At 39.8% G+C, this 15,703-nt stretch overlaps 1 protein-coding gene across 2 annotated transcripts in view; it reads left to right on the forward strand.

Annotated features, from left to right (window-relative positions):
• Positions 1-13,939, forward strand: part of DENND6A (DENN domain containing 6A) — a 74,095-nt gene extending 60,156 nt beyond the window's left edge. Inside the window, exons 20-21 of one of the 2 annotated variants that reach the window (XR_011563139.1) lie at positions 11,350-11,501; positions 12,535-13,939. Coding sequence is in view for 1 of the 2 variants with exons in the window: in XM_070777195.1 (XP_070633296.1) it covers positions 12,535-12,654 (120 nt within the window). In the remaining variant the exon portion in view is untranslated. The remainder of the gene's footprint in view (positions 1-11,349; positions 11,502-12,534) is intronic. The other variant, XM_070777195.1, reaches the window with a different exon arrangement.
• Positions 13,940-15,703: the final 1,764 nt, after the last annotated feature.

Consider the following 15,703-nt stretch of genomic DNA (forward strand, 5'->3'; position numbering starts at 1 on the left):
AGTATATTTTTCATCTTGGATGTTGTAGTTTTGATTTCTGGAAGCTTGATTTATGTATTTTGTCTTCTGTTTCTGTACTTACTTAAGATAACATCTCTGTTAGTTGAGTTCATTCTGATGAACTGCCTCATTATTACAGATCATGTGTCTCTGCTTTTTTGTATGCTGAATAATCTTAGGTTAGATGCCAGAATTTTACTTTGTTGGATGTGGATATTTTTGTGTTCTTACGAATTTTTTGAGCTTTGCTCTAGGATGCAGTTAAGCTTCCCAGGTGGCTCAGTAGCGAAAAATCCGTCTGTCAATGCAGGAGATGCAGGAGACACAGATTCGATCCCTGGGTTGGGAAGATCCTCGAGTAGGAAATACCAATCCACCCCAGTATTCTTGCATGGAAAACCCCAGGGACAGAGGAGCCTGGTGGGCTATGGTCCATGGTTTTCAGAGTCAGACTCAGCTGAGCACACATGCAGTTACGCTATTTGGAAACAATCGGTCCTTTCAGGTCTTCTATGACTTGTTAGGTAGGTTTGAAGTAGTGTTTGGTATCAAATTAATTATTCTTCACTACTGAGAGACCTTGAGTACTCTACTCACCATCCCATGAATTGTGTGTGTTTTTTTCAGTCTGGCTGATAGGAACAGGCAGTGTTTTCTCTAATCATTTGATGAGTCACCTCTTTGGCTTTGGGTATTTGGCTCATATGCATATGAGTTCTTTGGGGAGCCCTCTGCAGATCTTTTTGTGTACAAGGCTTTTTTCTGTGCTCTTTCCTCTCTGCCTTAAAGTTTGGTTTCCTCAGACTTTTAGCTTCAGGAGTTTACCAGCCTACTCCTCTGTTCCCCTTTCTGTGCTGTGTGTGGCCCGGAAACACTCAACAAGGCAGTAAACTGGGGCAGTCTCAGATTCAGACTTTGTTTTCTGTCTTTCAGGAATTATTTTCCTTTCATTGTTCAGTATCCGGTATCTTGAAAACCCTTGTTTCATAAATGTTGTCTTTTTTTTTAGGTGAGAGAGTAAATCTGGTCTTTGTTACTTGATCTTGATTACAAGTGAGAGTTCCAACAGTCTGGTTTTAACCGTCCTTCCAGTGAATCCTGATGCATATTAACATTTAAGAACCATGCATATATTTGAAGTTAATGTTAGATAATTAATTCACTATCAACCATCATTTACCATGAAGATAGAATTACACGAGTCAGTAAATCTAATATTTGGAAGAAAAATCTTTTTGAGTAAATTAATTTCTGTTTTGTAGCATGTAATTGCAAGACATGTGGAATATTTATACAATCAGGATAGACAGAGCTGAAGATTTTGTGAAATAAAAAAGGGTCTTCATGATATTATGGTACATAGCAGTCTTAGACATTACGCTTTCATGGCTTTGTGCTGTGCTGTGCTTGGTCGCTTCAGTTGTCTCCAGCTCTTTGCAACTCTATGGACTGTAGCTCGCCAGGCTCCTCTGTCCATGGGATTCTGCAGGCAAGAATACTGGAGTGGGTTGCCATGCCCTCCTCCAGGGGATCTTCCCGAACCAGGGATCAAACCCGTATCTCTTGTGTCTCTTGCATTGCAGGCAGATTCTTTAGCCACTCAGCCACGTGGGAAGCCCCTTCATGTCTTTAACTATTGTTAAACAAAACGTCATTCCTGGGAGAAGTTGGAACAACAATTAAGTCCTGGTTTGCTATAGTGGATAAGGGGAAGCAGATGACTCCATTTTGTGTTTGCTTCTTCTTTAACAACTACCCCCTTTTGATCATACTCTCAGAATAACTGAGATGTGATTAAAAAAAAAATTAAGGCGTTAGTGCACCTCTCACCCACTGCTCTGCATCCATGGGTCATGACATTTTTGCTTAAGCCCTGTGACATTTCACAGGTCATGGTCCATAATCCTTGCACTTCTCTGGTGGCTCAGATGGTAAAGCGTCTGTCTACAATGTGGGAGACCTGGGTTCGATCCCTGGGTCGGGAAGATTCCCTGGAGAAGGAAATGGCAACCCACTCCAGTACTCTTGCCTGGAAAATCCCATGGACGGAGGAGCTTGGTGCAGCTACTGTCCATGGGGTTGCAAAGAGTCAGGCACGACTGAGCGACTTCACTTTCACTTTTCATAATCCTTAAATTGGTTACTGTCTTTGCTTCTTTTCTGTTGTTATCGTCTCAGGGAGATATTTCACGTGGAGGTTAGTAGCTGCAAATATGCATTAAAACTTTTGAGAGGATACAAAGCACCAGTGGGGATTATTATCATTATGGTAAGTAGGACAATTTCCAGTGTTTGAGTGCATTTTGGTCTCAAAGACCCAAACCAATCAAAGAGAGACCCCAGTCAGAGTCATCTTAAGCCAGGTGGCTTGTTTAATGATATGTCACTTAATTTCAACTCCGTTGGAAGTGTTAATTCACGTACAAGAGTGGTGTTGGCCACAGCACAAATGCATCCTAACTTGGCAAGAGGATAATTGAGGGCTACTCTGTTATTGAGAACAACCTCCACCAGAGTCCAAAGATCTTTACTGGGAAGCTACTGCTTAGCAGTGGATTTCTTGCAGTACTTTCAAAAGTTAAGGAGAAGTTCCTGATCATAGCCTCATTTGTATTTATTCCTAACCAGGGAAGTAGAGACCTGCCAAAGGAAGCAAATCCTGAATCATAAGTGCCTCCTGTTAGGCCCTTTCAAGAACAGAGTCATAGTTAGATTACTAAGTGTCATTGCCCAGCTGTGCAGCAGCCACCTAGGCCTTCATAGCCCAAGGAGAAGATAATCACCCAAAAAATAAATCCTGTCACCAAGGTGGCATTGTAAATAGATTCATCTGCAAGAGTTGTTTCATTTGCCTGTTTAAAGCCAGGAGTCAATTAAATTTTTTCCCCCTAGCCTGAAATAAAAAGGTTTTATAAATTCTAAAGATTACCTTCCTTAGCAATGGCCCAGAAGTTGTGGCTGATGGAATTATCTTTCCAGGTCAGTGCCAGGATAAAGGAAAGAGAAGAAAAGGTTTTGAGTTCAGCTGAAATGGGAAGTCTTGCTCTGTCTGGCATCTTGGATGGAAGCAGTCTACACTGATGTTCACTTGTCATCGATGTCCACTTGTCACCATGATGTCATTCTTGTCAACTTGATTTGGAGGTCTTCAGGGTTTGTACAGGACCAGAAGTCAGTTGGAGCCTCCTTTAGCCATATGATATACAAGGTTCACTGCCTTCTAGTTTTGCAGCAGAGTGAGCGGCCAGAAGCACTTGATAAGTTCGCTTTCAGTGGGGCTTGAGGGTGGTTTTCTTCTGATGATGTCTCCAGAATTTTTCCAGTCACTGGGCTCCAGACCATGACCAGTAAGGTTTCCCTAAATCAGAAATCAGGGAGCGCTTCTTTAACCTGTTGGTAATAGGCTCCAGAGTCACACGATAGCTGGTCATACTAGTGGGAGACTATAAAACGATCAGCAGAAGGTGGTATACCAATAGACATTGGTCTGACCTTGATTATCTCATGTGGAGTGAGTTTGTGTTTCCCAAAGGTGGTGTTATGAACAGTCAGTAAGACCATAGGCAATACTATAGGCCAGGGGAGTCCAGTCTATAGCTGTATAACAACACCTCAAAGACTGTTAGCAAAATCAGAGTCTCCTATCTATAAAGGAACAAACAATTTTTCTCTCCATAATTACCCCCATTTTTTACTGTAGGTAATTACAGTAAAGCTAAATTTATATTAACCTCAGCCTGATTATTTATACACGTGCAGCAAGAAACAGTGATTGACCATGTAAGTTGTTTTTTTTTAAAGATTGTTTTGCCAGAACCTTGTTAGTAAAATAACAGCTTTCCCAAGCAGTTTCTTGAGGCTCTCTGATTATATAAGACTATGTATATTTCTCTCAACCGTGACATTCCAGTGAAAATCTCGGTAGTGGTGTCCTTTTACAAGGAGAATAGATTATTTTTCCTTTAATTTCCTTTGCTCTTCAAGAAAACAAAACCTGTTATTTTCCCCTCCTCTCTTCCATAGGATTCCATGAATTCTAACACAGCCATAAAAGCAGTAGATTTTAGAAAATGTACTTCATAACATTACCCATGTTGACAGGATACAATCCAGAACGGTAATCCAGGTTTTATGGCCCTATCACTGGCCGCCCTTGTTAATGCCGAAGTAGAATGGACTTCATCCACGTGTGCCACAATCTTGACAGACACTGTTGCTACTGCCTTTGCAGTGAGGGCATTTCCCTGATACTCAAGTTCAGTCCTTTTAGAGAGAGCCTCAATTTTTTGGGCAGATAGAATCATGCCAGGACATAATCAGACTTTCCAGGAATTTCATTCCATTTCTGGAATACTTAAGTAGATGGGGAAACAATGGAAACAGTGAGAGACTTTATTTTTTGGGGCTCCAAAATCACTGCAGATGGTGACTACAACCATGAAATTAAAAGGTTTGCTCCTTGGAAGAAAATTAATGACCAACCTAGACAGTATATTAAAAAACAGAGACATCAGTTTGCCAACAAAGGTCCATCTAGTCAAAGCTATGGTTTTCCCAGTAGTCATGTGTGGATGTGAGAGTTGGACTATAAAGAAAGCTGAGCGCTGAAGAATTGATGCTGTTGAACTGTGGTGTTACAGAAGCCTCTTGAGAGTCCCCTGGACTGCAAGGAGATCCAACTAGTCCATCCTAAAGGAAATAAGTCCTGAATATTCATTGAAATGACTGATGCTAAAGCTGAAACTCTAATACTTTGGCCACCTGATGGGAAGAAATGACTCATTGGAAAAGACCCTGATGCTGGGTAAGATTGAAGGCAGGAGAAGAAGGGGACGACAGGATGAGATGGTTGGATGACAACACTGACTTGATGGACATGAGTTTGAGCAAGCTCCAGGAGTTGGTGATGGACAGGGAAGCCTGGTGTGCTGCAGTCCATGGGGTCACAAAGAGTCGGACACAACTGAGCAACTGAACTATGACATATCTATACAGATATGAAGAAGGCTAATGTTACTTACTTAACTATGTAATTTAACATTTCATGTAAGCCTGAATTAGTATAACATCTCCCTTTTTATGAGGTGAGAGAATAAATTATAGGAGCTTTTACAGGGGGTCCCTGAGAAATCTCAAATTAACTAGAGGTTAAAAGGACTTTATATAGCATTTGATTTGGGGAAGCTGTCAGATTAACAAAAGTTTGGACACTTGACTATATAGAACCACAGATCATTGTGAAACAATACTTAATTATCTATTTGGCCAAAGTAATAATAAAACATCCTTTTATCAGATGAAAGGAAATCAAGTTTTAGTTTTATGTAAGTATACTACTAATATTGAGCATAATTTAAAAACCTTTATAGTTCAGTTTTAGCCAATTTGTTTATACAAGGAAAGATTCTCTCTTACTGTCTTCCTAAATAATCAGAAGTTCTAATTTAGACAAAATTACTCTCATTTCCTTCAACAAAGATGCATCTTTATTCCTCAAGCTTCCTTCTCCTTAAACTAAAATACATCATAGTGTCCCTACATATAGAGCTGAACTCTTCTAGTTGTCTTAACTACATGTATTAATTATAATTTTTAACCCTTGGAAACTTTAATTTCTAGAATCATGTGCTTCTTTTTCTTTAGTTTTTCTGTAGTAGGAAGCCAAAAGTAGATGAACCTGTATTTTGTAATTAAAGTATCAGTATTTTACTCCTTTTGGAAATGATCCAGATATTCAGTAAACCTCTATTATTTAACCTATAAAATCCTTAAAGTTTCTAGTTACCAAAGAGATTTGAGAAAATGTTTTAAGGACACCTAAAATATAATTACTGCTAAAGAGTTCACCTAAAACCTTTTAATCTTAACATCTACTACTTGCTCCCAACAGTCATACTTCAATTACTTTCCTGTTGACAAAATTTTTAACAGATACAACATGAACCTACCTGATCAGTTAATCCAGGTAAAATAAAAAATTTTATACTTGATGCTGCTAACTCTGCAAACATGCCTGTTTTAATTACACCAGTGAATTTAAACTAGCTTTTATTTATCTTAGATCACACAAACTTAGAAAGCACCTGGGGTTAGTTTTTATTAATATATTTCTGAGTTTTAGATTATCCAATCTTTATTTTAGCTATATGTAAATTATATGTTATTATTGGAAGGATTGATGCTGAAGCTGAAACTCCAATACTTTGGCCACCTCATGCGAAGAGTTGACTCATTAGAAAAGACCCTGATGCTGGGAGGGATTGGGGGCAGGAGGAGAAGGGAACGACAGAGGATGAGATAGCTGGATGGCATCACCAACTCAATGGACGTGAGTTTGCGTGAATTCCGGGAGATGGTGATGGACAGGGAGGGCTGGCGTGCTGCTATTCATGGGGTCGCAAATAGTCGGACACAACTGAGCGACTGAATTGAAATGAACTGATACATATGTATATATACATATATATATATACACACTTATTTTTAAGCCAATCAAATAGTCAAATAGAGCACTTTAATTTTGATAATACCATCCAGACGTAGAGAATGTCACACATTTATGACATGTATAAACATAAATGCCCCTGGTCACAGAGACCTCATAGTTACTAGTATTTGTGTAAAAGTCACTTAGAAGTTTTTTTGTAAAATGACCTTTCTCCGTTTTGATGAGAATTACCTTCCTGACATTTGCATCACGAAGTATGGTTTTTAGGTCCTAGAAAAAAATGGGACCTAAAATCTGTATCACAAAGACAAAGTATCTAAAGTATCCTACAAGATGGAGTTTGGGCCTATCTGTAGGACAGTTCTGTTTTCAATGTCACAGTGTCTGCTGCTGCTAAGTCACTTCAGTCGTGTCTGACTCTGTGTGACCCCATTGACAGCAGCCCACCAGGCTCCCCTGTCCCTGGGATTCTCCAGGCAAGAACACTGGACTGGGTTGCCATTTCCTTCTCCAATGCATGAAAGTGAAAAGTGAAAGTGAAGTTGCTCAGTCGTGTCCGATTCTTAGCGACCCCATGGACTGCAGCCCACCAGGCTCCTCCATCCATGGGATTTTCCAGGCAAGAGTACTGGAGTGGGGTGCCATTGCCTTCTCCCGTCACAATGTCTACAAGCATTTTAAGATGAATTAGGGGAGGTTTTAGGACTGCCAGGAAGGACTGACACACCCATTCACCTATAGTTGGAATGGCTTTTTCCCTCTGGGTACAGTTACCTTAGAAGAGAAGGCCAAATAAAATGCCTAGCAGGCCCCAAACATCAGCTTCTCCCATTTGGCCAAATTTTTAAACCTAAAGTTATCAAGTCCTTTCAAGTATATTGTCAGGCTTCATCTAGGACAAATATTTCTGGTGGTATTGAATAACCTCATCGATTTTAATTTTGTTTCCCCTCAGCTGTTTGAGAAAATACATACCAGTTTGCCAGAAGTTCTTTAATAAGAGTTTCATCTTATTAAAGTTCTTTAATAAGAGTTCATCAACCAGAACTCTTTAATAAGAGTTCTGAAAGGGACCCATATGTGGCCATTTAAATTGATCCTGAAGAATTTACATAGGGCTTTTGAGGACAGTTTTTCCTAGTGTTCTGGTTGATTACAATAGAAAATTTTGGGGCCAGTGTTTTGATGATGAAGCCCTACGAGGTTATAATGGGTGTGGCCTAGGTGTTGTTTTTAGATACCTTTGGTGTTTAATTTTGCACTAGCCTTTTGCAACAAATACTTCAATGAGGCTATTTTGGAATTTCTAAATCTTTTGGAGTCTTCTTCATACTAATTAAAATAGGTATCCCATTCTGTTTATTTGATATGGGAATGTGTACTTTTCAGTGTTTTATCTCTCTTTTTTTTTTTTGTAGTGAAGCAAGTAAAGTGTTTATTAAGAGGAAAAAGAATATATGTGTTGGTAGGCACAGGGGCAGACTCAGGGGGAGAGAGAGAGTCACTGAGTTGCTCTGTGTACTTTTAAAATGATTTTATGTATTTGGAACATTCCTCATAATGGTCATTGCAATTATAGGTTATTTTTAGTAAAACTTTGGTAAATATCTGCACCTTGCAGGAGCATAGTTCTTAAACATAAAATAAGCAAATGTCCCGGAAGGTGGCTCACTCATCTCTTTGGCTGTCAGTTCAGTTCAGTCGCTCAGTTGTGTCCAACTCCTTGCGACCCCATGAACCGCAGCACGCCAGGCCTCCCTGTCCATCACCAACTCCTGGAGTCCACCCAAACCCATGTCCATTGAGTCGGTGATGCCATCCAACCATCTCATCCTCTGTCGTCCCCTTCTCCTCCTGCCCTCAATCTTTCCCAGCATCAGGGTCTTTTCTTTGGCTATAAAGGACCACATTTCATTTAGCCCAGTGTTTGGGTTTTTCAGAGCCCAACTAATCAGCTTCTGAGTACTTCCAAGACTCCCACTGGCAACCAGCCTTTATGTAACAGCTACTTGAGGCCTTCCACTGGACTGAATCCGACTCTGGCCAGTAACCAGCAAACATCCCCTTGGAAGTCTTGACTGGGGAAAGCAACGAACAAACAGACCTCAAGGAATAGGGGCTATGAATTGATTCCAAATAACTGGAAAACTCAACTGCCACCAGAAGTCCCCAATGTTGAGTTGGGGGAAGGATCTATGGGCTGGGGTTTTCCTGGGGAAATTTGGTCTGAAAGGTGACAGGCTTGGTTGGCCTAGGGCAGAAGCCTCTACCAACTTGACCTGCTCTGTAAAGGAAAGCTAATGAGATCTAGAGTTGGAATGCAAAAAACAGAGTGCAGCTCAATGGAGAGGAACTGATGTCACTGGAAAGGGCAAGAAAGACCACGAACTCAGAGTTGGAGAGCTGCACTTCTGTTTCTTACTGTCTTTGGAAGTTCACTTTGGATCCAGCCTTGTCACCAATCTGTTAAAAAAACTAAAATTCAACTGAGTTTTGTAAAAGATCTAATTGACTATTCCATGACTTGAGTCTGGCAGCATCCCAACTGGTAAACAGAAGGACAGTCTGAAGGGCTGTACAAAATGGAAGATTTTTATTGGCAGAAGGAGGGTGAGACAAGAAGGTATTAGCAAAAGAAAAGAAAGGATAATTTTAGGCCACCTTCTTTTGGGGAAGAAGAGGTCTGGCAGGGGTCTTTATCATGCAGATTACCTCACTATTGTTGATGAGTAAATTTTAGATTGGTTGTTTTAAAGGTCACATTTCTGGGAGGGGTTGAAACTGCAATTCAGTCTTAAGTTTGCTGTAGTGGAATGTGGGGTCTGCAAGTACACAAATGATTCCATTTTGATCTTTTTGCTTCTTTGGGCTTCCCTGAGGGCTCAGGCGGTAAAGAATTTGTCTGCAATGCAGGAGATCAGAGTTTCATCCATGGGTCAGGAAAATCCCCTGCAGAAGAGAACAGCTAACCCCTCTAGTATTCCTGCCTGGAGAATTCCATAGACAGAGAAGCCTGGTGGGCTACAGTCCGTGGGCTTGCAAAGAGTGAAACAGGACTGAGTGAAACTTTTATAAATGTTAGATGGTGAATACAAATCTTAGTAGAATTAGTGGTCTTGTTGTAGGAAGGGGGACCCTTTCAAGGGCCTGAGAGGGGCCTTTATTGGGCCCTGAAGGGGGCTCCTTTCCTGCAAGAGTCTCAAGATACAGTCCTGCCATAAAATCACTCAGCTTTAAAGTTTCTAGAAAACCAGAGTACCAGTTCTTCTGGAAGTCAGGAATATGACTGCAATAAATACTTCAAAGGAAGCTAGTCAAGTTCTTGGCATTCCCTGTTTTTAAAGTTTCCAGTAAGAAACTTTAAATGAATTTGACTTATCTATACAATGGATATCACCTCGAAGAAGCAGGGGCTTCCCTTGGCTCAGATGGTAAAGAATCTGTCTGCAATGCGGGAGACCTGGGTTTGACCCCTGCTTAGAAAGATTTCCTGGAGAAGAGAATGGCAACTCACTCCAGTATTCTTGCCTGGAGAATCCCCATGGATGGGGTTGCAAAGAGTAAGACACGACTGAGCGACTGCACTTCCTTTTAAGAAGCAAATAAAGCAGGAGAATTGTTTTAAATTGGAGAAGTAGGCGAATGTTGACTAAAGTCAGGTGGACTTAATATTCTTCCAAGTCAGCAGTGTCTACCAAAATTAAAAAACAAAACACTGACTCCTAGGTAAGATGAGGGTATAGATTCAAATAAACAGAGCCTCCCACCACATATAAATGGAATAAATTAAAAAAAAATTTTTTTTTAAAGAAGACTTAATAGACTAAAAGGCACTGAGGTGACGTGTTTGGCCAAACTATCCAAAGATTCTGGGAGTTCATATACTGTTCCCCTTTTGAAAGAGAAAGTAGGTGATGGACATGATTCTTTGTAGAAGCATGGATATTTTTCCATTATTGCAGACAAATAACAATATTCAGAGGACAAAAACTTTTAACAAGGTAAGTGATGGATTATAATCAGAGAATGAGATCAAAATGGAGTTTATAGAGGTTGAGAAATGAAGGCCAAAAATTATATTATTGTATGACTAACAGGTGTACTAGAACCAGAGCTGAGTTTTTTTTTTAGAGCTGAGTCATTGTTGAACAAAGTGAGTGACATGGATTAAATTGTTGAGAGGATTAAATGGGATAATGCATGTTACAATGCTTAGCTATAATAAGTGCTCAGTAACATTCACTGTTGCAAGTAAATATTAGAATATTAGCACTATTTATAAAATACATACTCTTTGAAAATTTCAGAGGAGGTGAAATGGTTTCCTTAAGCTTGTGTTCTAGTGGGACATAAATCAGCAAAAATAATTACATGATTAAATCTAACAGACTAAAACATAAACACATGTGAGACCGGAAAGCTCTCATTCTAAAAAAAAAAAAAAAAAACAGATGAAGAAAGCAATACTTGGTGTAGTGTGCTGTTTAAAAGAATAAGCTTTAGAGTTGGAGCAACCTTATAATACAATCCTCAAAGTTGTTAGGATTTTAAATGAAGTATATAGCACTTGGTACATGGTAAGTGATCAGTAAATGATAGCAAGTTTTCCCTCTGGGGCTCAACTTCCTCACTTTTAAAAATAAGGCAATAGTACAGTGGGTAAGGGTGTTGACACGAGAAGAAATGGTTTCTTGTCCCAGTTATTAGCTGTGATACCTTGGGCAGGTTACTTAACTTCTCTGACCCTGATTAGCCTTATCTTTACAATGGAGACATTTCAGTGGACCATTAACATCCTGTTTTGTAATCTCCATTGGCTTCTTGATGTGCAGCAAATCTTAAGTGGAAATCTGAAAAATCTACTCTGACGTCTTCATTTGATGTTCTGGTTAATGTTTTAGAGGCTAGTGATGGAAATCAGAGTTCTCTTCAGCTGTCTTGCTTAACTAAACAAAATATGGATTACATTTTGGAAGAAGTTATGAGGAAGGAGACTCATTTCATTTGTCTTGAGAAGTTTAGAAAATCAATTTAAGAAGACTGGTGGAATCAGGTGAACATTGTTTAATTATATATATATATATAAATTAAAAATATATATTACAATATTGCTTCTGTTTTTTATGTTTTGATTTTTTGATAACAAGGCGTCTGGGATCTTAGTTTCCTGTTCAGGAATCAAACCTGCAGCATCTGCATTGGCAATCTTAACACTGGATTGCCAGGGAAGTCCCAGGTGAACACTATTTTAAGGAATTCTCTATAAACCTCAAAGCAGACAGGCATGCTTAGTCACTGAGTGCTGCCCAGCTCTTTGCAACCCCATGGACCTGCCAGGCTCCTCTGTGCATGGGATTTCCCAGGCAAGAATACTGGAGTGGGTTGCCATTTCTTCCTCCAGGGATCTTCCTGACCCGGGGATTTGAACCCAGGTCTCCTGCATTATAGGAGATTCTTTACCAGGTGAGCCACAAGGGAAGCCCATAAAAGCTACTTAAAGGATACAAATTTTTTTTTAATCTAGCAATCTTCCAAAATGCAATTTTTAGTTCTTCAACTGCTAAGCAATGCTTTACATGTCTTTCCAGTGAAGAGGAAGTTTTCTTCTTGAAGACAGTCTCTAATTCCTTTTAAGTTAAATTCTAGGCAAATATGTGGATCTCTTAGGTAATTGCATAGACTTTCAGTTATTAAAAAATTAAATAGTATTTTGTTGCACACTATAAATTAATAAACATGTCTATTAAATTGCTTTTAAAGAGTTTAAAAATCTGATTATATTAAATCAATTGCTTTCCCTTTGCATTTCCCTTGTTTTCTTCAAATGTATATTTAATCACATTTATTTTCACCTTGTTTAAGAATTTATTATTGGAACATTTGAGAATTTAAACAGGAGGAACCGAATAAACCCACTGTAATCTATGAAGTGGCTTTACTATATCCACTGGAAGAAGGAAGTTGTTGGTTTTGATTGCCCAGGGTCACTCCTAAAATACGAGTTTCTAAAGGGTAGATCTACCAGATGGAGTTTTACTCAGTAGGTCTTCAACAACATAAAGCTTACCCGTTGTGAAACTTTGCAGGTTTTTCTTATTCAGCCCCATCCTGCAGAATGCACCAGCTGGAATAAACAACTACAGAACCACCTGCTGCTGCTGCTGCTAAGTCGCTTCAGTCGTGTTCGACTCTGTGTGACCCCATAGACGGCAGCCCACCAGGCTCCCCCGTCCCTGGGATTCTCCAGGCAAGAACATTGGAGTGGGTTGCCACTTCCTTCTCCAATACAGAACCACCTAGGACAGCACAATTAGGAAAAGAAATTAAATATCCTGGTAATGTGTCTAATAACTATTAATTTATCATTGTTGTAAGTTTATAAAATTGCAGCTGCAATAGAAAAATCGGAATACCTGGACTTGTGACCAGAGGAAAAGAAAGAAAGGGGTATGTAAGTATTTTGGGACGTCTCTGGCAGTCCAGTGGTTAGGACTCTGCTCTCATGGTGTGGGTTTAATCCCTGGTTAGGGAATTAAGATCCCACAAACCATGTGCCAAAAAAAATACTTCTTTTAAAAAGTTGATGTTTCCAGTTTTCTGCATTATCATGCTGTAGTGAATAATGAACATCTTACGAGTATCATTTGGAAACTTGAGGGAAATTTTGGTACCATAAATTATTGGAAGCTTTACAATTTGGTAGGTTAGTTAAATAAGTTATCTTACATGCATACAATGAAATGCAACCCTTAAAAAGAATGAGTTAAATCTATAAATACTGATATTTTAAAATGGTCACAGTATATTATTAAATAGAAAAAGAAGTTGCTTAGCAGTGTAAAATCCCATTAACATTTATATAGAAAAGTTAATATTTCATAGAGTAAAATCTGGAAGAATAAATTTTAAGCAATGATGAACTTATTCATCAAATTCAAGTTTTTTGAAAAAATTATCTAAATGGTGCATGAATAAATTCATCTTACAAAAGTAAATTAATACAGATTCACAGATACTTGTATTCAAATGTTCAGTTTTATTCATAAAAGTCCAAAACTTCAGAACAACCCAAATGGGCAATCAGTTGATGAATGGATAAAGAAACTAGTATATCCACAATGGAATAGTACTTGGCAATTAAAAAGAACAAAGTATTGGTACATGCTGTAACATGGATTAATCTCAAAATCATTATGCTAGGAGAAAGAGTTCATACACAAGAGTTTGACCGTTCTGTATTACTCTGTAAAATTTACATGAAATTTTGGAAAAGGCAATCTGTTACGACAGCATCAGTGGTTGGCCAGTGGCTTGAAGTGAGGGAAGAGGATGACTACAAATGAGTATGAGAACTTTGGGGGGTAATGTAAACAATTAATATCATGATTATGGTGTTGGCTACAGTACTGTATGCACTTGTTAAAATTAATAGAATTGTACACTTAGAATTGTGTTGCGTGTAAATTATATCTCAATAAAGTGAATTTTTAAGATAGAGATAAAACTCTCTTTTAACTGTCACCTCAAAAGTTGGTTCCCTCACTCTCTAGGAAGGTGCCCTCCTCCCTCCACACAGGTTAGACAGGTAACCACTAAATGTCATTACTGCAGATTCTTTTTCAAAGTTATTGTTCTTCATTTACACACACACACACACACACACACACACACACACACACACACACACACACACACACACACACATTTTTATGTTACTTTACTGTGGGGCTTCCTAGGTAGTGCTAGTGGTAAAGGATCCACCTGCCAATGCAGGAGATGCAAGAGACTCTGGTTTCATCCCTGGGTGGAGAAGATCCCCTGGAGTAGGGAATGGCAACCCACTCCCCGTATCCTTGCCTGGAAAATTCCACGGACGGAGGAAACTAGCAGGTCACAGTGCATAGGACCTCAGAGAGTCACACATTGACTGAGCAGCAGAGCAGATATCACTTTACTGTACTTAGTAATTATTTGGCATTTCACAGTAACTGTACTTTGGAGATCTTTTCATTAGAATTTATAGTTGTACATCATTCTAAATCCGGAGAGTATTCTCATAAATAGTATGGATATACCATAATTTATTCAGTTGTCCCTCAGTCATTCAACTCTATTTGAGTGATTACAAAGTAATATAAAAACAGACTAGGGTCCAGTTCTCTAGAGTTTTTACACAAGTGGGAGAGGGGAAGAGGGTTACCAATAGTAATATCAAAAGTGAAATCATAACTTGAAGAGCAGATGGTTTGAGTTATCTATCTAGTCAGGAGGTCAAGAATGTATTTTCCAAGGGGGTTAAACAGATCTGAAAGGTGGGTGAGCATGTCTTAGTCAGCATAAGCGTCGAGGTGGGGAGTGGGGTGCGCTAATCCTAAATTGCACCAATGGTATGGCGGAAATACATGCGAGGTGGAGAAGATTGTGGGGAACTTTACATTTTTAACAAGATATATACTTTATTTTGTAGACAAGAAAACATTAAGATCATAAATATTTTTGAACTGAGGCTTTCCACTTCAACATCGGGAATAAATCTTCCATGCTCCTTTTTGGAGAGAAGAAAAATCAGCCTTCCCCGTTGGCTTCTCTTAAAAACCTGCAATAGAGGATGTAAATGTCTTGGAGCTCTTTGTCTTTACAGACGATTAGGGATCTTTACTATGACCTGGCGTTGGCGCGTTCGAAGTGTTTAGGCCTAGCTTCATAAACAAGGGTTACTACAGCCTCGTTCTCTCCGCACTGGGTTTTGAACAACTTATCTCCTGACAAAGCAAGGTTTGTCTTCAAGCCTCCATTAGGGCAAGTGTCTGATTCGCCGGGTGAAACGTGTACCTTCGGAAACCAGGAAATCTCCGACACGCGCGGAAGAACGATGTTCACTAACTAACCCAAACTGCACAGTCCGCCTTTACGGCAGGAAGGAATACAACCTCCAGGATGCATTTCTCTGGGCCGAAACGTCTCTCCTTGAGTCTGATTGGACGTGACAAAGCAAGGCATTGTGGGACTGTGTCCGTCGTCCAGTACACGGAGGCTAACTGGTCTCGCCCGGCTCCAGGAGCCACGTCCGGGGGGCTACGCCGGCCAGAGGCGCACGTCAGCGAAGATGGGCCAATCTCTCTCCTGCGCAGGCGCAGTGGTTCGGGAAGCGCCGGAAGCGCAGGGGGATGGGGCGGCGGTGACGCGAATCTGTCCGCGTTGGAGGGGCCGGGCCGCTGCCGTAGTTGCCGCGGCTGCCTCGTGACGTGGCACAGC

This window comes from Bos indicus, chromosome 22, assembly GCF_029378745.1.
Source record: "Bos indicus isolate NIAB-ARS_2022 breed Sahiwal x Tharparkar chromosome 22, NIAB-ARS_B.indTharparkar_mat_pri_1.0, whole genome shotgun sequence".
Taxonomy (NCBI): domain Eukaryota; kingdom Metazoa; phylum Chordata; class Mammalia; order Artiodactyla; family Bovidae; genus Bos; species Bos indicus.